This window comes from Globicephala melas, chromosome 1 (assembly GCF_963455315.2).
Source record: "Globicephala melas chromosome 1, mGloMel1.2, whole genome shotgun sequence".
NCBI classification, from domain to species: Eukaryota; Metazoa; Chordata; class Mammalia; order Artiodactyla; family Delphinidae; genus Globicephala; species Globicephala melas.
In genome coordinates this window covers 40,965,567-40,991,101 of record NC_083314.1, presented here as the reverse complement: position 1 = coordinate 40,991,101, position 25,535 = coordinate 40,965,567, and the positions used below count along the sequence as shown (strand labels likewise).

Here is a 25,535-nt window from a genome sequence, read left to right as displayed (position 1 = left end):
CTCCACCTAAGTAATGTTTTCCGAGAATCTAGAGTCCTATACTAAATTTGATAGCGACAGACACAGACGACGCACACGTACGTTCAAAAGTGAGCTCTGCGGCCGTGTTCCCACAAAATTAATTGAAAATAACTCGTGGTACAACAATTCTATCAGAACTCAGAGAAGGGCATTTCCCCACTTTGGGCATCCACCTTTGGAAATTCCCAAGGACATTATATAAATACACTATATTTTTCTTTTCTTTTCTTTTAAACAGTAACTGCAGTGAACCCTCCCACAAGCCTTAATAAACCTTCCGCTTAGTTTATTTCCTCTGTTTCTTTAAGACGTAAGTCGGGTGTTTTGCCCTGTTCAGAAATGGCTGCCCCTGCTTCACACGCTTTGCGCAGGGTTCTTGAACAGAATTTGGCGTAGAGGCAACTCAGTGACTTACGCGGCGCAAGATGGGGACTTGGCGGCGGGCAACACTGAACCTCCCAGCATGCTTTGCGGCCTGGCGGAGAGGCCCGACGCCTAGTGATGGGGAGCCCTCGATGCTCTACGCCGCCAAATCGGCTGTAGCGGTTGAGGTTGAGCCCGGGGCCTGGGAATTGGACGCTCGCAGAGGGGGAAAATGGAAGCGTGGCGCTGTGTGAGGAGAGGCTACGGCCGCTGTGTGGTGGGGAGAGGCAGGTCAGTAGGGCTGGGTGGCGGGAGGGAGGAGGGAGGGGCGGGCGGCCTGGGGGCGGGCGGCCAGGGTTAACCGGGGCGGGGCGGGGTGGGGAGTGGGGGTTGGACGAGGAAGAGGGCCCGGGCCGCGGTACCGTCAGGACGGACCTCCGGAGACCCCAAGGGATAGGTAAACCCGGCGCGCAGCCGGAGGGGCGCTCGGCCCACGGGGTCCAGGGCCCGGGCGCGGAGCGCGTCGGCCATGGGCCGGGTTCGTGCTTTCCGGACCAGGTTGGCCTCAGAGTCCCGACCCTTTTCCCCCAACCCAACCTCCTAGCCAGCCTGAGCCTCCGGGTCCCCGGCCTCCTTCCCCAACCCTGCAGCCCCCTCCGGGAGCTGCCGGTCTGCAGGGAGGGGCTGGTTTGTTGTTGTGTTGGTGTCTCTCGAACTTTAGTTACTGGGATCCCAACCTTTACGATTATTACCAAATTCTCTTTTCACATCTATATTACTTAATGGATATTTTTCTTGAAATTGACTCACTTTTTAAAAAAGCACTTCAATAGGTGCTGCGCACGTTAGAGTCTTCCTAAGCAGTATCCGTGAGATCTTGGGTTTGGTATACTGATTTTTTTTCCTAATACATTTTGAAATGGATACTTAGATATAAAAAATTTTAAGTTTAAATGTGTACCACGCGAAACCGACTGGCGTACCACACGTGGGAAGCACAGCACTCTATTAGTTTTTACATAAGTTATGGGGATCTGGTTTTAACTCCTGTAGTCTTGGGACTTGACAGTCGTCAACAATGTTTCCTGAGTACCAGCTGTGTGTCAGGCACTGTGCTAGGCACTTGGGAAGAGCCCCAGATTAAAATGAATAAGAAGGCTCTGGCCGTGAAGGAGCTCATCATTTTAAGAGAAAAAAAAAAAGTCTGTTTAAGTACCTACAGATATAGAGAATGTTTTGTAGTACAAGTATTATATTTCAGTACGGTAGCTTATTAAGATAGAAAATGTATGGGCAAGCTCCAAATCTCTATGGCTTTCAGAGTTGTCACAAAGCAGGATACACTACCCTTGTCATGTCTTTAAAGATTTACAATTACATTGAGTTTAGAGAACAGTTTGAAAATGTGTAAACTGCTCAATAAATTTATGTAACAGTTAAAAATTTAAATGCTGTTAAAATGAAACAAATGTAACATATAAAAGTCAAATAACATTTAAATACAATTTAAGCAAAATTCTTTTGGTGATAAAAGTGGACATTATTGACGCTATCTTGGAAATGTACCTTTAATGAATTCTGGAGGAAAGGATAGAAGTTTTTCTCAGAATCCTAGCATTTTGCCAGAATAGTGTAGTAGAAAGAAGGTGGTGCTTGAGTTGCGTTGTTTCTTAGGAGAGCCTGAGAGCAATATATCTATTCAAAATAATAATAACACTACTTTGGAGACATTTTTCATTCTATAACCTATCATATAATTGGTATCAGATAATTGATGCTGTTGGGTTTGGAGTGTTGGTGAATTTCTAGTAAGTAATTCTCTTTCATTTCCCTCAAGGAGAAGCGTGCTTTAAATTAAAAGAAAAAAAAAGGGAGTAGCATGAAACAATAAATTATCTACCTACTGATTAGCAAGAGAGGTACTTTTATGAAGTAGTGATAGTCTTTTGTTAGCTATAAAGATGTTTGGAAAATATAACCTTGGTATAAAAAACATGTTCAGAAGCATGTTTTTACTCCAAACCCAGGTTGGAGAGATTCACTTTAATTGTAGTCACCTTATATGTTCTATATTTGATTTAAGTATTATGTTTGCTGTGGATTTTATTTGTCCGTTGAGTTTTATTAGATGCTAGAAAGCTACTCTGAATACAGTTTGGTGATTGATTCAACACAGTTGAATTGTGTGGACTTTTAGAAGTGCATCTGGTGTTTCGGGAGGTTGGTGGATTCTATGTTAAGTGTTTAGAATACCATTCATAGTTGTTTAGGGAGAGTATTGAGATACTGCCACTAGTAGTTAAGTGATGGCTGCTTTTTCCCCCATCCTTCACAGATTTAGAAGTCAGATTTTAAATATTAGACATTACCTTCCCTTGAGGAAACATTTAGATTTTGTGTGCTACAGCTGAACAAAAAGTGGTGCCTCAAGGAGTGTATTTATTTCTTTTAGATACCCCATGTTACCCCATCACCAGAAGAGTCTCGGCAGAGACTGGACTGCACCGTGGGAGAATCTGCAAAGGTGTTGCTGGAACAGACATATTTCTAGTTGTATGAGGTGGCCTGGACATTATTCTCGTGCTCCTTACCCATACTTCAGTAGTAGGCATTTTTCACTAAATTGGAGACCACCTTGTTTGTTTGAGTCTAGAACTCAGTTTCAGTACTGGAACTGGAGACCTGACAACCTGAGCCAGACATCTTTGATTCATCTCTCTAGTTACATCATGAACTCTGAGGGAGATGAGCCTTCATCAAAACGAAGAAAACACCAAGGTAAAGGTGACATTTATCTTGGTGGAGAAATAGAGATAAGCCATAGAGTAATTGAAACTTTCATATTTAATCCTTAAGAAAACCTGCAGGTTTTAGAGGTGTTGGTGTTTATTTTTAGCCAGTAGTTTTCTGTTATGAAAAAGGAAATTCTTTTTTAAAATTAAGACTTTTAAAAAGAAATTTTCAATTAATTGTGTATTTCTGGCAGTAAAAATAGAAGTGACTCTACATATAGACTAAAGTTGGAAAACAAATGGAGGACTAGATTAAAACATTAAGTTTAATTTAAGAATAATTTTCAAATTCAGTGTTTTTGAAACAAAGGTCCTTAGACTTCTTAGAAATTGGTGGATGTATGCTTGGGAGTCCACAGCTATTTTAAAAAATCATGTTTTCATTTTTAATGTTATCTTCATTATATAAGACAAAAGAATTTCCTTAAATAGAAACAATCATAAATGAAAGCTATTTTCTTACAGAATCAGATTTTAGCTTATTAAATTTATATTTCTCATACTGAGGTCTGTAGACATAATCTCGAGAGTCTGTGGGAAGTTTTATCTTTTAACCACATCTTATTCAACTTTGAGACACTTTTTTCTAGATATCTTGATTATTTCTATTTTTCTCACATTCTTTTTACTCTAAACAATTCACTAGGCTCTCTGTGCCGCCAGCCAAGCCCTACCTCCAAAGTATACATGAGTTGTCTAAGTAAATTTGGAATTGTCTTTCTTACTGAGCTGTGGTTTTCAGTGAAGATCATTCCTACTGAAGATACGAAAATAGGCTGTGTGAGTGTTAAAGTGTAGGAAGCTGACCTAAGTTTGTCAAAGGATGGCATTCACAGTGTCTCACCTGGAAGTCAGAGCTAGATTAGTTAGTGCTCTTTCAAGTAGAACTTCTACTACACATTTAAGTAGAAATTCTAAGCACTCAAAAGTGAAAATTTATTTGTATAGCACTTAACCACCACATATGTTTATAAACAAAGCTTTGTTTGAATGATTAAAAGGTGTATTTAGAGACATTAAAATTAGGTTCCTAAGGACAACGCATACTTTATAAATCTAGGGCTGTATGATGACATGAGATAGCTTCTCATTCACGTATTCATTGTTCATCAGGACGACACACTCCTCTTCTGTTTAGCGTTTTGTTATAAATCAGGTGTGCTCTCAGATGAAGCGGTGGTGTAGTGACACAAGCATGGGCTTAGGAACCGCTCCCTGCTCTCATTCTGCTCCACCACTAATTGTGTGGGTTTGGACATCACTGAACCTCTCTGCTCCTTGGTTTCCCAGTGTAAAATAATGCCTACTTTGAAAGCCTGTGGAGGCATGAAGTGAGATATGTCAAAGTGCCTAACACACTGTTGGCTTCATAGTAGGTACTCAGAAAATCCTGGTGTTGTTGTTTTCCCTTTAATGGATGGGGAATTACATTTACATACTGATAAACTTTGATTGCAACCTGACTCTTTATATGTCCGTTCTTCCTAGGTATTGTGAATAAGGAAAATGCTCTTCGTTAAGCCATATTTGTGACTTCTGATATTTCACTAATACTACTTTTCAATCAAGAGAACAGCATTGCTAACTTGCCTATCACTTTAAAGTGGTATTTGAAGGATTTGTGTGACACAATTATGACCTTTTAATTAGGCACCCTAAAAACCCGATCAGGCCTATTGCTTACTTTCTTTGATTCATCTGTCTTCTCTGCTGTGATCACCTTGTTGCTCCTGACATGGAAGGTATATAAGCTTTTGTAGTGTGAATTTATGTTGTGAAGTATGTGAAGGCCAGAGACTATCCACTCTCTCAGTAGTTTTCAAACTGTCTTCCAGGGAACCCTAGCATTCAAATACATTTCTGTATGTTTGTTAAAAGCAAATGTGGTCAGGATAAAATGTGTTTACCCCATCATCCCAGCTCCAGTCCCAACATACCAGGGACTGATGGTCATGACATGAAAAGTAATGCCAAAGTGTTACACAAGCTGTAGAAGTCTGAAAGCCACTGTATTAATTTGATAATCTGATGGTCTCAGTTATTTAAAAAATGGAATTGCAAAAAGACTTGGTTACAAACTCTTAATTGCCAGGACTATACAAATCTTAATGCTTTTATATGCCTTTATATATACATATTCTACAAGAAAGTATGAATGATTTCTTTAGACTTCCATCTTTCATATTTTAATGCAGTGGTGTCATGAGGGTGGTGCTGTAAGTTTGTGATGGTAGCTTGCATTTTGTTTGTATGACTAGAGCCCTTTCCATCTCGTATACATATAAAGACTTAATGATTTGTGGCTAAAACCATAGACAGTCCCCTGTTTATGAATGAATTGTGTTCTAGATAATCAGTTCTTAAGAATCAGTTCTGTTTTCCTCATAGAAGCTATGTTATAAATCTCAGGGTAGTTGTGTGGAGTCAGTATAATTTGCTTTAGTTGTGGCCTTTAGCGGTAGGATTCTCCATTTTCAGTGAAGGATAAGGAAGGGGATAGTTTCCTTCTCTTTAGCTCTAGGCTAAATTATGTAATAGTTGAATGCTTTGTTTAGTTTGGTTTTCTTTCCTTCCACCATTTTTTCTTAGCCTTTCTCCTCAGGCTCCTAGTACCTTCATGGTATCATAATTCCAACTCCCCTGTTCCACCCAGACCTCACTATTCATAAAAATTACCTTCCTCTTCTGTCCTCTGGTCAAAATGCCTATTCCCTCAGTGCAGCAGATATCAGCATTTAGATTTTGAGGGAAGAAACCTGATTAAAGTCAATTTGCCAGAGTATATTTTAAAATTTTTACTTCACTGGCATTTTTATAGAGTGTACTGACACTTTTTTTCTTCCAGTTTTATTGAGATATAATTGACATACCAGCCCTGTATAAGCTTAAGTTGTACAGCATAATGATTTGACTTACATACATCATGAAATGATTATCACAATAATTTTTGTGAACATTCGTCATTCCACAGAGACACAAAAGTAAAGAAATATTCTTCCCTGTGATGAGGATGCTTAGGATTTACTCTCTTAACAGTTTTCCTATAGAACACACCACAGTGCTCATTACATTGATCATGTTGTACATCACATCCCTAGTATTTATTCATCTTATAACTGGAGGCTTGTACCTTTTGACTGCCCTCAACCAGTTCCCCCTCCCCACTAGAGTGTGTTGATATTCTGACTGTAAATATACTGTCATTGTAGAAGATTTGGAAAAATCGACCACAATCCTTCCTCTCAGAGACAATTACTCTTAAAAACAGTGGTATGTTTCCCTTTAGTCTTTTTTCCCCCATATATAAAATATTTTTCTTCAATTTAATTTTTAATTGGTGAAATTTTAGGGATTGTCATCCAGTGAAGTGAAAACCTTCTTTCAGGAAAAGGAAGATATTCTAGGGCTCAGATTTTTTTCATATCATCTAATCATTCTCAAAAGTCCATCTTCAAATCTTTTTGTTTCCCAAGTTCATCCCATTTCTTGTTTTTCCCTTCTTTTGAGCTTATAGATTCTCTAAAATGTTCCACATTTTTTTTCATGGCTTCCATGGCAGTAAGAGTATCCTTTTTAATGGTGGGGTGAGGAAGACAAGATCAAAGGGGGTGTGTGTGTGTCTGTGTATATATACATATATATAAACATATATACTTAGTGGTGTGTGTCTGTATCTATAGTGATACACACATATATATATTTATTTTTAGTAGGCATTTCTAAGTCAAAGACTGCCTATAATTGCAAAATCTCATGCTATTTGATCCTCTTCTCATCACTTTATCAGGGTACATGGTGTCTTTGCAGAATATAAACTATCACACATTCCTGGTTGCTGCATGCTAGTTTTGTCAGTCAGGCATCATCATTTACTAGCATTCTGTAGCTGTGTTACATTTAACTTTTGCTTTGGTGTGCATTAAAAATATTTCTTTTGCTTATTTTGTTTGCATTCTTCCAGTAAGTACTACTTCCATTTATTGTCATTATATACCCTTCATTCATGTCTAAACCAGATTTCTCAGATGAATTGTTTCTGGAACTTAGTTAAGCATTTGATGATCTTATCATACTAATAGGTGATAAAATACAATGTGAAATCACCTTATTGAAAGGCCAGCTGTGACATACAAATATATTATCATGGTTATGAAGTTGCTGAGCATGTCTGCGGCAGAGCCACTTCGTAACCATGGGGAAGTGAGAAACCGTGACCCCAATATAGTCAGTTTTATTAACACACACTCTCAGCCTCCAAAATGACTTGCTAGACCCTTTTAAACAGTTTTGTACCTCTTGGTCAGTCAGTGTATCATTTTACTGCCTTTGTAATCAATTTGATGACAACTTCTAGTTATTAAGTACCACATTGCCATTTCCTAGGGAAAAACATTCTGTTCATTGCCTATAGGAATGTTTAAAAGGCAAGAAAATACTTATATACAGGAAAAATATGATCCGTTTTTTATTAATTCTTTGTATTTTATCTAATATATTTTAACAGGCACAATAAAACGGGATTGGGAATATATATGTAACCATAATAAAGAAAAAACGAAGATCCTAGGAGACAAAAATGATGACCCCATATGTGAAGACAGTGAGAACAAGTTTGACTTTTCAGTGATGTCCTATAATATACTTTCTCAAGATTTATTGGAAGACAATTCACACCTTTATAAGCACTGCCAGCGGCCAGTATTACACTGGAGTTTTAGGTTTCCCAATATTCTGAAAGAAATTAAACACTATGATGCAGATGTAAGTACAAAATATCATCAAAATTCTTCACATAAGGAAGAGTTGGATTCATTTCTGAACTAAATGGTTTTATCCCTTTTGTTTGTAGGGTAAGAAGGGAAGACATTAAATATAGTGATGAGGGAACTCTCTGGCGGTCCAGTGGTTAGGACTCTGCACTTTCACTGCCAAGGGCCTGGTCGGGGAACTAAGATCCCACAAGCCACAGCGTGGCCCAAAAATAAATAATATATAAATATAGTGATGGAACAGTTTTTAACAAGGTATCATAACTTTGGAGGAATAACTTGCTAATGGTTGTTGATATAAATAATTATATAATGTTTCAAATAAGATCCAAAAAGTTTTAAGCATCGATCAGTTTTGAGACAGGGACTGGCACCATATTAAGTATTCAGTAAATATTTCCTTTGATTCAAAATTTAAATAATTCGTGCAAAAATTTATTTAGATGATAGCATTCAAAAAATTATCTCTTAAGAAAGGACTAGGCCGCCTGCCGATGCAGGGGACACAGGTTCATGCCCCGGTCCGGGAAGATCCCACGTGCCGGGGAGTGGCTGGGCCCGTGAGCCATGGCCGCTGAGCCTGCGCGTCCAGAGCCTGTGCTCCGCAACAGGAGAGACCACAACAGTGAGAGGCCCGCGTACCGCAAAAAAAAAAAAAAGGACTAGGGGCTTCCCTGGTGGCGAATCCGCCTGCCAATGGATTAAGAATCCGCCTGCCAATGCAGGAGACACAGGTTCGAGCCCTGGCCTGGGAAGATCCCACATGCCGCAGAGCAACTAAGCCCGTGGCCACAACTACTGAGCCTGCGCTCTAGAGCCCGTGCGCCACAACTACTGAGCCTGCGCTCTAGAGCCCGCGAGTCACAACTACTGAGCCCACATGCCACAACTATTGAGCCCATGTGCCACAACTACTGAAGCCTGCCCACCTAGAGCCCATGCTCCACAACAAAAGAAGCCACAGCAATAAGCCCGTGCACCACAACGAAGAGTAGCCCCTGCTTGCCACAACTAGAGAAGAGCCTGCGTGCAGCAGTGAAGACCCAGTGCAGCCAAATATAAATAAAATAAATTTTTTTAAAAAAATGGTGATTTAGTACTAATGAACATGTAAATTCAGGAAAAATATTCCAACATATAAATTATAAATATTTCCTTTGGTAAATACCAGTTTTGGATAATAAGAGGGCTTCATGTGATTAAAGGTCAGGGTTTTGGGGGCTGATCAAATTTGGAGACATTAATTTGATAGATCTATACATTACAGGAAAAAAAAATTTTTTATTTCAGCTTTCATCAGGTTTTTAGAATTTTAGAAACCTATTTTTAAAGACAAAAGCACCAGAAAATTCATATTTGCATATTTTTGTTCTAATTCAAGCCATTTTTTTTCTTTTAAGGTACTTTGTTTGCAAGAAGTGCAAGAAGATCATTATGGAACAGAGATCAGGCCAAGTTTGGAATCATTGGGTACAGTGTAACTTTTACTTTAGCCAGATTTACTTAATGGGTTGTTAAAGTATAACTTGCTAATAACAAAGATGTGTGGTGTATTTGGACCTAAAATCTTAATTTTGAAAAAACTTAATATGCATTTCAAAAGGTCAGGAAAAGATTGAGGTATATCAAATGGGACCTTTTGTGTTAATACATAATTTTAATTCGGATGGAAAGGTATGCAAGAATCCCTTAATAGCTTCCTTTCCAGGAGTTGCTTTGCCTACTCCCAGAGCCCTAAGATTCTGAGTTCCATGAGATCAGGGACCATCGTGTCTAGTTCATCATCATATAATACCAGTGTCCACCGTGTGTAATGGATAGAAGCTGAAAATCTGGTGAGTGAATACCTCTAGAAACAGGTTGTCTGTTTGAGAAATGCTGCCTACTTCGCATTCATCCATGCAGCAAATATTGATATTTTTTGAGTGCCTACTGTACACCATGCACTGTTCTAGGCAGTGGGAATACAGCAGTGAGCAGAACAGGCAACAATCTCTGCCCTTGGGGAGCATACATTCTAGTGGAGAAAGGCCAAGAATAAACTGAACAAACAAGTAAATAGTGCCTTAGGTAATGGTAGTTTTCTGGAGAAAAGCAAATGGGTCAGGTTTCAGTTTTAAACAAAATGATCAGAGAAGGTAACATTTGAGTAAAGACAAAGGAGGTGAAGGAACAAGCCATGGCTAGAGTTTTCCAGGTAGTGGAGATAGCAAGGGAAAGGCGCTGAAGTTGGAGTGCCTTAAGGCAAGTGAAGCTGCTGTGTGTGGAGTGGAGCAAGCGGGGAAGAATTAGAGGCAAAAAGGTGAGAGAGATGGGGTTGGGGGCGGTGAGGGGGCAGATTACTGTAAGGCCTCACTGTCTTTGTCATGACTCTGACTTTTGTTAGGATGGAAATGAGAATGGTGATAATGTACACGTATGTAACCCTGAAGTCTGCCAGTAAAAAAATCTATTTGACCCAGTCTCAGACTTTTTTGATTCTAACACTTATTAACATCCTACATTACTAATGTTTTGCAGAATACACTTTGGTAAACATTGTTCAAAAAATTAGGAGAACTGTGTTTTGCCATATATATAATTTTGTGTGTGTGTGGCAAAACACAGTTCTTCTAATACTTACATATATAAAAAACCAGCCATCTTCGTTTAAAATTTTTTTCTTTCCTCTAGGTTATCACTGTGAATACAAGATGCGGACAGGAAGGAAACCTGATGGCTGTGCCATTTGCTTCAAACATTCCAAATTTTCCCTCTTATCAGTGAACCCAGTGGAATTCTACCGCCGTGATGTTCCTCTATTGGACAGAGACAATGTTGGATTAGTGTTACTCTTGCAGCCCAAAATCCCAAGTGCTGCCTCCCCTGCAATCTGTGTGGCTAACACACATCTGTTGTATAACCCAAGGCGAGGTGATATTAAACTGACCCAACTGGCAATGCTTCTGGCAGAGATTTCCAGTGTTGCCCATCAGAAAGATGGCAGCTTCTGCCCCATTGTTATGTGTGGTGACTTTAATTCTGTTCCTGGTTCTCCACTGTATAGTTTTATAAAGGAAGGGAAATTGAATTATGAAGGACTTGCCATAGGAAAGGTACGTGCTTGCTTCCTCATTATTAGGAGGTGGACTTAGTCTCTCTCTTCATTGTAAAGTGAGGGTAGTCATCACAGGGCTATTTGAAAACCTTGATGAGTCAGTACCCTCACTTTACCAACCTGTGATGATGAGCTACAGCTACTGATAAGTAATTATATTTACTTGAGTGAATTTCACCTATTGAATTTCCATCTATTTGTGGCAACATTTTGCTTGGAGGAATTGACAGGCAGTAAAAAATTCAGAATGGGAGAGGAGAAGAAAAATGAAAGCGTTGACAGACATGAGTACTGCATAAATAAGGAACTACTTACAAGGTGGCAGAATAGAATTTTGAATGCTGGATGTGGCCAATATAGTTGGCAAAACAGTAATTTAGTATTTATTTATTATACAAGCTTCCCTTTATACAGTGATAAATATTTTAATTCTTTAGCTGAGTGTAATTTATCCCATGTTTTTATTTTAATTGTACTTTCTTTTGCTTACTTTAGATTATTTCATCTTCGGTATATTTAACCAAAATAAACTCTCCACCACTGAGTTTTGAATGATAGTTTAAAATTTTATAAGAGTTGATCTCTCTTAGTATTTTATGTAGCAGGAAATATATTGCAGGTAGTAAAAAAGGAGGAGCAGTATTAGTCCAAAACTATAGATCGTTTAGATTTCCAAATTAGACAAAAACATGCATAGGAAAAGATTTCCATTTACATGTAAATAATAAGTGCTTTCTGAACTCTATTTGAACAAGATTTTATAAGCACAAATAATTAATGTAATGAATAAAGGGTAATATTTACCATTCTTGGATTCCCTTTTATCTGAGAAATAAACTTTTCAGTACACAAACTATTTAAAATCTATTCACCTAAGATACCTGTTGAAATTTTGTTTAGGTATCTGGCCAGGAACAGTCTTCACGGGGACAAAGAATTTTATCTATTCCAATTTGGCCCCCAAACCTAGGTATCTCACAGAACTGTGTGTATGAGGTACAGCAGGTACCAAAAGTAGAAAAGACAGGTAAGTGTTTGCAATACATTTTGGCAGTCTTCTTGATAATAGTGTTCCATTTGAAGACATAAAACTAAATTTTTTAAAGGGATAACATCTCAGTGATGAATATTCATATATAAAAGCATATAGTTGTTTGCTTATTCCTTTTTTTTAAGAGCTCTAAATTTACCTTTTTAAAATTCAGCTTCCAAAATTATCTTTGCGTGAATTACTTGCATGTTGCTTTGGAAATGTTTGTGTTTTATTTTTGCTAATTCTGGAGATCATCAAAACATAGATACCAGAATGAACCATTTTACTAGGCATCTATCTAAACTAGATATGTCTTAAATATTGTTCCTAGAGTAAAAGGACTATACTAAGGCAAGCTAGAACAAAACAATACATTGATAGTATAAATATATTTCTCTTTGTTCTTCCAGACAGTGATCTGACACAAACACAGCTGGACAAAACAGAGGTCCTAGTAACAGCTGAAAAGTGAGTTTTGGAAAGCAACAATAGACATTTGCTGACTTCAGTTGAGTAAAGAAATCACTTGGATGAAAAATGAAGTTGATGATATTTTATGCTGGTGAAGAATGCTGGCTCTTAAGTCAAATAGACCTGAGTTCCAACCTTGACTTTGCTACTTTTTAGCTGTGTGATTTTTGAGCAAGAAATTTAACATCTCTAAGGTTCAGTTTCTTTATCTATAATTTGGGTTGTTGTGAAGATTAGATGAGACAAAGCATGTAAAGCTCAGTGTTTGACATACAATAGTAAGTGCTTAAACCCTGCTGTTTATAGAAGCAGCTTGTCCATGAACCTGAACAGGCTAGTAAATTTATTATCTTTGAAATTTATTGCTCTTACATATTTAAACAAAGGTCAAGATCACAGAAAAATATCTTTCAGATTTCAAGAGGACCTTTAGCCTCCTTTGACTTACTGGATCTTGAAACAAATCTAAGGAGAATTGACCCAAAAAAGAATATGTCTGTAGAAAAGACAATTATACGTATCTCTTAAACTACAGGAAAGGGCCATCAGAGGTAGCTGGGTGAAGATGCCTGGATTTCTTTTTATTAAAGAATCATGAATGTTTAGGGCTGTGGTTGAGAAACAGATGTATATTAATACAACAGGATGGAGACTTAAATCTTGTCCCTTGGGAGATTCTTGAAATGTCTTGATTGTTTCATATTGTGCTCTTTTATAGCTTTGACTTTCGTTTAACATTTAAAATTTTCTCATTCTTTTTATCTGCTTTCTCCTCAGTCTTATTTTATTTTGTATATCTTGTTTTGGGAAAATATATATAAGAATTAGTAAGAAAGCAATTTTTTTGAATTTTTGAAAAAGAATATATAAAAATCTGTGATTAAAACTTTCAAAGTAAAAACTTCCCTGAGTAAGATTAATAAAAAGGTTACTCTTACTAACAACTACTTAGTTTTGAGTAATTCTAAAATCTTTTTATAACAAAATGGGGTATAAGAAAAGATACTTTAAAGTATCTATATAAATACAGTGTGTGTATACGCATAGCTTTTATCTGTAAACTGAAATGTTGGTAGTAAGATAACAGTTTGCAGGAGACCTATTTTACATTTAAAAATATTGTAAATATAAGTCCTTAGACATAAAAAGTTGCTAAAACTTGGAAGTAGAGCATCTTGAAGCAATTACCTTTGCTTATTGACATATGAGCTCTTTAAAAGCAGAGCAACATCTTTATTTGTGTATTCTCAGCGCATAAGATGAGATAGTGCCTGGGACTTATTAGTACGTGCTTGGTAAATGTTTGTTGGGTGAATAAAAAAAAAGTTTTTTTAAATTTTGTTTTCTTTTGTGACATAAAAGATCCTTAAAATTCATGATGTGTTAGTAGGAAATGATTTTTAAACCTTTTACCCATAACATTATGTGTATTTGTAGTGTGGGGTAAATGTAAACCGTTATAGAAGCTGTTTTAAGATACAGTATGAGGGAATTCCCTGGCGGTCCAGTGGTTAGGACTTCATGCTCTCAGAGGGCCCAGGTTCAATCCTCAGGGAACTAAGATCCCACAAGCCGTGCAGTGCAGCCAAGAAAAAAAAAAAAGATGCAGTACAAAATTATCTCATATACCATACCAAGAACAGTAATGGTAAAATATAAGCCCTCTGACATCAGAAGTCTGTTAGTTCTAAATAGCATTCCTAAAGGCCACTTTAATTTTCCTTCTTAAAAACAACAAAGAACTTATAAATTGTTTAAGAATATGTGTTCATTCGCAAGTGAATCTCTCAAATATGTTATAATTAATTTTAAAAGTCACATTATTCGGTTAAGTATTGAGCTCCCCACTCACACCCCACCCCATGTATCACAGCTCTGTTAATGGGTTTTGGATATCACTGCATGAATAAAGGAATGCAAAATTGTGATATGGTCTATTTAAATAAAGATTGTCCTAATGTCTGGTTTTGTCTGGAAATTAAGTGAAAAAGTGGTTTAAATAGGAGGAATTATAAAAATCATGAAGAACTTGATGCTAAATAATTTTTCTTTTCAATTTAGATTATCTTCAAAGTTACAGCACCATTTCAGCTTGTCATCTGTTTATTCACATTATTTTCCTGACACTGGAATTCCAGAAGTGACCACCTGTCATTCCCGAAGTGCCATAACTGTGGATTATATTTTCTATTCCGCTGAAAAGGAAGGTGTTGCTGGGCAGCCAGGTAAAGAATGCGTGTAATCTTAAATTCTGCTTGAGAACACAGTAACTAAAACTTCAGGGCTAAAGTTGAGAAAGCTAGCTAAACATCTAGATGCTTAGATTTAGAAATTAAAAATATTTTTAAATTGGTAATATATTTGGCAGATTGGTTATATATTTGAGTAAATCAGTTTATCACCTGCAAAAGTTGGAGGCAGTGGAACACCTCAAAGCAAATTATTACCCAAGAATTATATCCACAGCTCTACCCTCCAGTCCCAGTCGGCTTCTGAGGTAGAGTACAGATCTTTCATATTGCCCTTTGGTTTCACTCTCCATACATTTATGTTTTTCTTGTGACAGCAACATCATACAGTTTTGTACTTAAATTTTACTGAAGTATGCTGCCTTCATTGTAGGGCCTTGCTTGTACTGCCAACAATTGACAGTTTTGTCATGTTGAGCCTGGAATATTGGTTCTTCCTGGAAAGAGAAGTCTATAATATATGTGTTTTCAAAAAGCAAAGGTGATAACACACTCTTCCTTGTATGATTCAATGAAAACAAGATTTTTTTTTTTTTTTTTTGCGGTACACGGGCCTCACTGTTGCGGCGTCTCCCATTGCAGAGCACAGGCTCCGGGCGCGGGCTCAGCGGCCATGGCTCATGGGCCTAGCCGCTCCGCGGCATGTGGGATCTTCCCGGACCGGGGCACAAACCCGTGTCCCCTGCATCGGCAGGCGGACTCTCAACCACTGCGCCACCAGGGAAGCCCAAGATTTTAAATACTAATCAAAGGACTTAACATGGAGAATAAAGTGCCATTTAAAGTAACTGGAAGTCAAAAATATATTCAGAAAACTGAAAATTCTAAATGTGGACAGCTATTTTGTTTTTCCTGATTTTCCCCTTTTTTCTTTTCCTTTTTCTTTTTTCAGTGCTACTTTTCTTTTCTCATCTGTTTGTTTGTTTTCTCCTTCACAAGGATAACCTTACTAGTAACATTCAGGAGGGGGTTTACTCCTCTCTGCTAGATCAACTCTGCAAAATAAGCTTGCTTTGAATTTGTAATAAGGTTCTGGTAGTTGTCATACTGAAGAACACTCACTAGGTGGCGGAAGTGTGCCATGGACCAGCATCGCTACTGTTAACATTAAGAGCACATCCTCTTTTACTCTATTTCCATGGGTACTGAGTGTCTGGGACCAAACTATACTAATTTATTCTGCAGTCACCTCATAAACGTCCTACTCAGATGTGGCTTGGTCTGTCTGATTTTATACAACTACAGAAAGGTTGATGGGTGAATTTCTTAGGTAGTTGTCAATCTCAAATTATTCTTAACATCTTATGTGTTGCATTGATATTTTCTTCTAAAGATTATTTGCAGAAGTTGAAATGGAAAAAAATCTGAAATAGAAAAAAACAAGCATCTGAAACATCTGTTTGTTAGAGAATTATAATTAGGTTATATCGCAATAAAAATTTAACCATATTCTAAAAACTGTTTCATATTAGACTTCCAGAAGGGTGTCAAGCTATATATCGTTGTTTTAAAAGAAAAAAAAGATTTATATGATTTACAGTAACCTGTTGTTTCACTAAATATGTATATGTTTCTTTAATATAGGAGCCGAAGTTGCTTTGGTTGGTGGCTTGAAACTTCTAGCTAGACTGTCACTTCTTACAGAACAAGACTTATGGACTGTTAATGGACTTCCAAACGAAAATAACTCTTCGGATCATCTGCCTTTATTGGCTAAATTCAGACTTGAGCTCTGACTCCTTTGTTTTTTTTTTTTCAGTACGCGGGCCTCTCACTGTTGTGGCATCTCTCGTTGCAGAGCACAGGCTCCAGATGTGCAGGCCAGCGGCCATGGCTCACGGGCCTAGCCGCTCCACGGCATGTGGGCTCTTCCCGGGGCACGAACCCGTGTCCCCTGCATCGGCAGGTGGACTCTCAACCACTGCGCCACCTGGGAAGCCCCTTACTCTTCTTTGATTACATATATACTGTGCTTTCCCATTTATGTTCTTTTTCAAAGAATGTAAAGTTGTTCTTAAGAGTTTGCATGTTACTTATTTTTATGCTATGGAATTTTTGAAGAGGTTATGTTAAATGCTTGAAACAGGTAGCAGAAGAAACAAGTTTACAACAATTTTCTTTTTTTGATAATGAAAAAATATTTTCCTGACAAGTGAGATCTAAACGCTCTTTATTGTAAAAGAGTTGTAAATATTTATTATAAATTCCAGTAAAATTGACAGTGATTTTTAAATACAGTGCAGTTTCTTTAGTCCTCTTAGTAAAGAATTTCATGTTTTTGGCAAGCTTTACAGTGGATCCAAAATATCTTTGAGTTCTTACAAACCACAACTCATTTCCCTTGCAGAGGCCCGATTTCATCATGAGGATCATATGTTTGTTGAGTCCTAAGTAGTTCATCTCAGAAATCATCGGGTTCACAAGTGTCCAGCCAACCATTATAGTTTGTTTTTGAGGGGGCTCAGTAATGCTTTTCAAAATTGTACAGACTGCTTAATCCATCTTCTTACTATCCTGAGCCGTGTAATATGCCTGCATTTTATTGGGGAAATATAGGTCACCATAACTAGTAGGATGAAGTGCTTTACACAAGCCCACTTTCCATCCTGTCAGAGACCATTGCAGGATACCTAGGAGAGGCAGAGATTGGGGTTATGCCTTGTGTTTCCCTAGTAATTTTTTTTTTTTTTATATTCGGTTTCAAGAAAAGATCCCTGGATTGGGAAAGATATTTTATTTTACTTAACTAATCCTGTAGAAATTTATTTTATTAGGAAACATATTTGGAACAAAGTGGCAGCTATAAGGTTATTTTTATTTTGCCTTAGAAATAAGAGGAAGCCAGCAAAACTCTAGAGAGATATCAACTTGGAGACCTAATGCTCATAAGTAGTAACTTTAACTGTTTTGTTTTGTTGTGGTTTAACTGTTGTGGTTTTGTTTCTAAAATGTTTTATTTTATGCAGCAGTGTGAGATGATGCTGATTTTTTTTATAAAGTGGTGAAGATCAGGCCTAAAATATCCTGTAGTTGGCTCTGTATAAGTGTTTGAATCAAAAATTTTTAAACATAATTGAAAATTTCCTTTTTTAGACATTGGGATCAAAGAATTATATACATTTTTACTAAGTAGTAATTTTATATTGAATTATACTGAATTATACAATGGGTTTTACAGTGGGTTTTTTTTACAGTGGGTTTTCTTAATAGAATACTTCATCTTAAATTAGAAAGCAGCAGCTACTTTATAGTCTTGGACTTTAAAAGTTTTTCTACTAAAGTATTTACTACAATGTTTAAAAAATAAACCAGATAAATACCCCCAAAAGGCATGTGGGTTACAAGGATTTGCCTAGTAAAAATTATAGCGATAAGCAAGTACTTTTAACTGTTTAATGTCTTTCTCTCACAGTATTAACTATAGTTCTAGGATTTTTCATTTCGTAGTAAGTTTTCAGAAAATTGTATGTTCTAATTAGCAGATATTGTCATCATCAAATAATAACAGCACATAGTATATTTATCCCCTTTTAGTATTGGGGAAAGAAAAATGAAGATTCATTGATTACTACTTTGTGTTGTGTGAATTTATTAACTAACTTTATATATAGGTATTGTTGATAAACATCCCTGAAAACCTCTATGAAAACTTAATTTTTTGTATCCTGATTAATATATTGTGATTTTAGGCCCTTTTCATGTGCTTCACTTCAATAGAGTTAATCCATAAAATTGCTTTCTACTTTAGCTTATAGAATGAAGTATTATTTTGTGTACTGGAGGCCAAAGGGTCCATGTAACATCATAGCTTTTTAAAGCTCCACTAGGGACTTCTCTGGTGGTGCAGTGGTTAAGAATCCACCTGCCAATGCAGGCGACATGGGTTCAGTCCCTGGTCCGGGAAGAACACACATGCCACGGAGCACCTAAGCCTGTGTTCCACAACTACTGAGCGTGCAAGCCACAACTACTGAAGCCTGTGCGCCTAGAGACCGTGCTCTGCAACGAGAAGCCACTGCAGTGAGAAGCCTGCGCACTGCAACGAAGAGTAGCCCCCACTTGCTGCAACTAGAGAAAGCCTGTGCACAGCAATGAAGACCCAGTGCAGCCAAAAATAAATTTATATAAAAAAAAAAGCTCCACTAAAATTAACGTCCATTTTCTTTACTTTTTTCGGTCCAAAGAGTTAATAACTCTGTTGGATCCTTGTATTTATCTGCCAAAATTAAATTAAATTTGGTTAATTGCTGAAACCAAATCTCCCAGTCTCAAGCGCTATGCTATCCAAGTGTGTGGGGGTGCGGGGGTTTGTTTTTTTTTTCTTTGGCTGCACCCTGCGACTTGTGGGATCTTAGTTCCCTGACCAGGGATTGAACCTGGGCCATGGCAGTGAAAGCAGAGTCCTAACCCCTGGACCTCCAGGGAATTCCCTATGCTATTTAAGTTTTAAATGGAAAGGGATATATTATGGAGTAATGAAATGCTTTACTGTATGTAGCCTTTGCTATCTGTATGCGTGTTTGAAATCATCTTTTTTGGAATTTAGCAGCGGTCTGCTTTTAACCCTTTGCTTTCATAAAAAAACTAAGATCCAGAGAATTCAAGGGGTTGGAGAAACATTCACGTCAAGTCATTTGCACTTTTTCCCTGTAAGTTACCTAATATATTATTGTACTAGTACATCTGTGCCTGAAGATTTTGTGGTAGATGTACTAAGCTGTGTAACTGACTTGTTGCCTCTTCTAAATTGTTTCATTACCCTTTTCAGCCTTTATTACTTAGGGTGATACCAAAATATAAGTGAATTAAGATACACCAAAATAGAGTGATGTTTAACACAGTCTGAAAATTGTGGATGACAACAAGGGTGAGAGAGTGATAAATTAGTTTACCAACAAGGGTGACAGAGTGATAAATTAGTTTACTAGGACAAGTATGTAATAAGAGGAATAAGAAAAAAATCACACCATTTATATTTTTAGAAGGAAAACAATCCTTGAGTTTCCAGGATGGTTTTATTAAAGTCCCATGCTGTGTATAAACATACAGGTGATGAGAAAAACATTAACTTGAAACATGCACTTATCTGGCATTCTCTAAAATACCATTATACAAGTTTTCATTTACTTAGAAAAATACCCACTAAAACAATCACAGTTTTTCTTAAAAGATTTTAAAAAATGTGTTGGCCAGAACAAAGTCCAGAGAATAAACAAGATTCTGAATTGCATGTCAAAAAAACTGTACAAGGTTGTACATAAAACTATAGCTTACAAAAGCCTCGGGTATAGTAAGAATACTGAATTAAGATTTCCAAAGTTCTATTTACCAATATCTATTAATAAAATCCTTATGAAATAATTGACTTAGAAAAAGTGAAATGCTCATGATTTCAGAGTGTATAGAAAACACTAAATACCACTTTCTGAAATAAAGTGTACTCAAAACAGCACAACATGTAGTCTAGAATCAAAATTTCTGTCATTCATTTAAACTTTGCATGTATTGCCATAATGGCTTAAGCATAAAATTTCTCTTGCATTAATAACTTTAAAAACTAGATTTCAGATCACTTCATAGTTTTGTTTTTTATCTTTTGAATTATAGCCAGTTTTAAAATCAGTTCTAGGGGGTAAATCATGTCTTTTTTTTTTTTTTGCCTTATCAATTAAATTACTTCACTAGAATGTAGGAGTTTGTTGCCTTTCTCATATCTTTTAGAAATTAACATACTCCATAGGCAATAAAAATAGAATAACAACCAAGAACATTTTAAATTAATTTTCATGTTTCTGTGACTAACTCTTGCTTTGGGGAAATGAATCTTAAAATCAAGAAATGAGTGTGGAATAAATCAGGTTACTAATTGAATCATCAAGCCAGTTGGCAGTTTTAAGGCTTATACATCAGCATATTAGAAACAGGCTGTATTCCTATTCCTTTCCCCTTTTCTGTGGGAAACAAGAGGCTATGCAACTCTTGACATTCCATATTTTAGATTGGACAGTACTTAATACTTGGAAAATCCTATTCCAAGCTCTTAGAATGATTGCAATGTTATAAGTAGTCTACTTATTGGATATAGTATTTTCAGATTGATAAACAGATGATGGTATTTCATCTAGAGAGAGAGCTAGGTCAGTATTGTTTTAGAATGAGAATGAAATGATTCACTGGCGACTGCAAACATCCAAATACAAGTGGCCATGAGGCTGCAAATGGGTTCATCTTGTGAAGATTATGGATAACTCATTTTAAATTCTGCTAACTGATAGTACTATGCTTGAGGAAAGTGGTTAAGTTCCGAATTTTTAACTTATGCTGTATTTTAATCTAACTGAGATGTACACTTCAGTCAAAGAAAACCAGAGGGGGAAGTACTGAGACTGAAATAACACTTTTGTTGACTAGCAGACTTCACTTAAATATGCCTTTTGGTCTCATGAGTTGGCATGGTTGCTAAGATCAAACATATGAAACGGAAGCTGTACTCTTGATAACATACAGACTTGGTATGCTGTTAGAGTTATTCTGTGTGGTCTGCAGCCAGAAGTTACACTGTAACTACCATATGCAGGCCGGATATTCATACTGTGCTCCGTGGACTAAATCACACTATAAGGTGTAACACTGCACCTGAAGACTTTTCCATTAAAACTAAGGTTCTGCTTCTCTAATTCATTGTATTTTCCAATACCAGTTCCTAAGCATCCTGAAGTGGTACCTAAAAGCAATGTACTGGAAAATAATCACATCGTGTTGTATTTGGTCTTAATATAAGACATCAGAACACATCTCTAACAGCAGTGAGTCCTTCAGAATCGAGGCCTGACTTAGAGTTTCGAAATCAGGTGAAATGGGATCAGCAAGGTTAGCTGGTTCTCAAGACCTACTGATTCACTCCTGGCCTGTGCCTTTGAGTGTGTTACTGTCAGAGGTAATTGCAATACTGCTAAATGTGTGTAACAGTTCATGACCCTGTGTGCTTTTTGCTGGACCCTGCAAAGTTTAAATGTTAGTGACAGAACATAGACTAGCTTCTGAACGTGCTTTTCTTTTGTTTTGAAAGAACAAAAACTGCTGTCAGTGAATGCTTTAAGAAAGGTTTAAGAAAGAAGTAACTCCAAGGTCCTGAAAATGGTTTCCCGTATTGCCAGAAGAATTTCAGTGCTTTTCTAGTAAAACACTTGCATATATAATACCTTAAATTTCATCGCATGTGTGCACCAGGAAAAAAATTCCAGACCTTGTGGAGATCCCCATGGAAAATATTGGGGAAACAATACAAATAGAATATAAAAAAACAAAACACCATTAAATTTGCATATCTGATGTCAAGATGCTGAGGTAATATTGACTGCTTACAAAAAGACCCCACCAATCTTTGCCGCTGTTATTGCTGAAAAAGACATTAATACTGATTGAGTTTACCTTACTATATCAAAAGTGGGAGGGAGGGTTTCATGAACATTTACTACTGCTGTTTAAAACAAGTAAAAGAATGTAGGTAAATGGGAAAATATAAAACTACAGTTATGGTCTTATCCTTTCTATCTGGAGTGAGGGAGACAGTCTGACCGCAGTGGGATTTATTACTTAGCCTTTTCATGGTTGTCCCTTCGTGAATTTTTTTAAAGTTCATTGTTACCACCCACTCAGAGTCTATTCCAAGTGAACCCTTACAAATAAAATTCACAAGTTCTTAATAAATAGTTGCAGTTCCTCCTGAAGATGCTGGGTAAAGTGCAGACAGAAGCACCATAGAAGCCCTGTTGCTGGCTGTATTGCTGGCCTAAATTCGGATTTGATAGCCCACTTCATTCAGAGTGCTGAGATCAGCCACCTTCTTTTCAGGCAATGCAGGCCTAAGGGTAAAAGAAAGATGGTAGGCGAGAGGGGAAGGGACAGAAAGATCATTCAGTATTGTCAGGGACCTCTACCCTTTTGGTATTTGCCCCCCCTACACACACACACACCAGCCTTAGCTCCCAACTCCACCTCTTGTTTCTCAAATCCACCTTTATAGGTTTTAAGGAACCTTTTAATAGGCTTTCATTGTAGAGTTCAAAAAAAATTTACAGGTTGCTGAATGAGTTTCTTCAACTTTAAGCCTGAACTTGGTCACACTAACTTCTGAAACCTAGTTTCTGTAAACCTTGCAAGGGTCTAAAAATGTTTGACTACAGTAGAACTGAACATCTGAACCAGATTCTCCTAGAAACCTTGGCCGCCTTGTGTCGCTGCCCTGGGGAAGCCCAGCACCTACAAGATGTCTCAGGTGACTCAGGTTCTTGTGAAGATTCTCAGTCACTATTCATTCCAGGCTTGAGGGTATAAAATCAGGATGAATCTTTTAGAATTCATCTGTAAAAGCAGGTCAGTGTGGAAAATCATTCAGTGGCAAATCACCTCTCTTCCCTAATTACATTTTCTCAAGCACTTTCCAATATGACAGTACACCCAAGCATTTATAGGAAGTCGTAAGAAAGTACTTCAAGGTGGGGAAAGAAATCATTCAGTAGCACATCATCTGTCTTCATTGAAGATACTTCCTAGGTGACTTCCCAGTATAAAATCATACCTAAGTGTTCTCATGATTTATCTCACAATTTTTTCCATTTCTAAAATGAGCCTCGGGGCTTCCCTGGTGGCGCAGTGGTTGAGAATCTGCCTGCCAATGCAGGGGACACGGGTTGGTGCCCCGGTCTGGGAAGATCCCACATGCCATGGAGCAACTAGGCCCGTGTACCACAACTACTGAGCCTGCGCGTCTGGAGCCTGTGCTGTGCAACAAGAGAGGCCGCGACAGTGAGAGGCCCGCGCACCACAATGAGGAGTGGCCCCCGCTCGCCACAACTAGAGAAAGCCCTCGCACAGAAACGGAGACCCAACACAGCAAAAATAAATTAATTAAATTTTTTTAAAGGCAAAATTCCTTAAAAAAAAAAAAAAAAAGAGCCTCCTCCTCACCTTCTTTGGTAAGACATAACCCAGATTGTAAACCAGTATGTCTGGGTTCTAACTGAAAAGTTTCACGTTTTTACAAGAAGATCAAAGACATTTTTAGGTTACACTTGAACCTTGTCTTAAGTGTTAAAAAAAAAAGAAGAGAGAGACCAAAATGAAAATATAATTGTTTAAAAGTTTCTTGGTTTATACCTTTGAAAGATTTCCTAGCAATAAATTTGTTTTTCCCTTGGCATGAATGTGGTCCAAGTCATTCAGCGTTGCTAGAACAAGAAATCAACAGCCAGCTTCTACTTAGGGTGCTGCTCGATAAAGGACACCAGGCTTAATTTCGGCAACAAATTCTACCACCCGTCACGTTCTCATTCTCTCTCTCCTTGGCCCTCCCTCTCCCCTCTTCCTCCCTCTCTCCCTCCCTTTCTTGTTTTCAGAGATGTCCCATTTCTGAACAGTCATTAGCAGTCTATGATCATCCCCTCTGAAACTAGATTATCCAAAGTGGTACAAAAACCTTCCCTGACCTGCTACCTGGCACTACGAAAATAACTTGTAACCTTTCTTGTCTCCGTTGCACAGGGCTTACTTCTCAGCTGGACCACGTGCCCTGCTTGATTGGTCAGGAATCATGCCTCTCATTCCTTTGTGTATCTTCTCCTGGTGCCCAGGATACACAGATGATGCTGATAAATATGGTCGGCTGTGGGTAGAAATCCCAATACTTCCTTGCCTACACCCTTCATTGTATCAAAGCGCCTAAGGCTTCTGACCTTCAGGGCAATGGTGTCCTCCAGCGCATACATGCCCTAGAGATTAGCCATTCCCTATAAACAGAGCCACTGCCTCAGGCCTGGTAGAGTGGCTCCGGGGGACAACTGCAAGAGCCATTCTTGAGTTGACGGCTAAAGGGAGCACGCTTTTGCTTGAGGATTCAAACTTAAACTTGTATTTCTGCCCTAGTCTTGGCCAACTAATGTGGGGAGAACTAGGGATTTTGCAGACAAGCCAGGTTCACAGTCCATATGTATCAATATCTTGTTCATTTTGTCATAAAGCCTGAAAGAAGTCTGTTTTGTCTCCTTGCCTGGCGTGGTGCTGTCTTCACAAATAGCTAATATGAACTTTCTTCCTCAAGTGGACTCCCCTTAAGTTAGCATCAGCCTAAGGCAAATGTGGTTAGAAAGGTAAATTACTCCCCCCCTCCGCAGTGTGCCCCACTTTTAGAAAATTCAGTAGTCAAAAATCCACTGGCCGGGCTTCCATGGTGGCGCAGTGGTTAAGAATCCGCCTGCAAATGCGGGGGACACGGGTTCGAGCCCTGGTCCGGGAAGATCCCATATGCCGTGGAGCAGCTAAGCCCATGCGCCAGAACTGCCGAGCCTGTGCTCTAGAGACCGCGAGCCACAACTACTGAACCCACGTGCTGCAACTACTGAAGCCCGCGCGCCTAGAGCCCATGCTCCACAACAAGAGAAGCCAGTGCAGTGAGAAGCCCACGCACTGCAACGAAGAGTAGCCCCCACTCGCCGCAACTAGAGAAAAGCCCACACACGCAGTAACGAAGACCCAATGCAGCCAAAAATAAATAAAATAAATTTATTTTTAAAAAAAATCCACTGGCCAAAGGATAAGCTTGAAGTACCCATGTGCATTCCTTGCTTTAGAAAAGGATTCAATAGGGATCATTCCCTATAGCAACTGAAATAATTTTCTACCATGGCAGCTCTTTAGATCTCCCGTTGCCTCTGAAAGTTTAGCAATCCCTTGTGCTTAACA

At 38.0% G+C, this 25,535-nt stretch overlaps 2 protein-coding genes across 7 annotated transcripts in view; one reads left to right on the top strand and one right to left on the bottom strand.

Annotated features, from left to right (window-relative positions):
* The first annotated feature begins 453 nt into the window (after nucleotides 1–453).
* ANGEL2 (angel homolog 2) lies at nucleotides 454–25,303 on the top strand. 6 transcript variants are annotated; one of them, XM_060294965.2, is made up of 9 exons: nucleotides 454–675; nucleotides 2,837–3,162; nucleotides 7,681–7,937; nucleotides 9,346–9,415; nucleotides 10,619–11,040; nucleotides 11,943–12,069; nucleotides 12,486–12,543; nucleotides 14,608–14,771; nucleotides 24,339–25,303. In XM_060294965.2, exons 1-9 carry the CDS (start codon nucleotides 617–619, stop codon nucleotides 24,467–24,469), a joined length of 1,614 nt encoding a protein of 537 aa, XP_060150948.1. In that variant the 5' UTR covers nucleotides 454–616; the 3' UTR covers nucleotides 24,470–25,303. The 6 variants fall into 6 exon arrangements, with proteins under 6 accessions (XP_060150948.1, XP_060150963.1, XP_030728847.1 ...); XM_060294980.1 differs by lacking the exons at nucleotides 2,837–3,162; nucleotides 24,339–25,303 and adding exons at nucleotides 4,665–4,918; nucleotides 16,380–23,995; XM_030872987.2 differs by lacking the exon at nucleotides 24,339–25,303 and adding an exon at nucleotides 16,380–23,995.
* The window catches only part of VASH2 (vasohibin 2), a 37,553-nt gene continuing 31,446 nt past the window's right edge, over nucleotides 19,429–25,535 (bottom strand). The window contains exon 8 of the mRNA XM_030872984.2: nucleotides 19,429–22,660. Within this exon, the coding sequence (XP_030728844.1) occupies nucleotides 22,588–22,660 (73 nt within the window). The 3' untranslated portion in view covers nucleotides 19,429–22,587. The remainder of the gene's footprint in view (nucleotides 22,661–25,535) is intronic.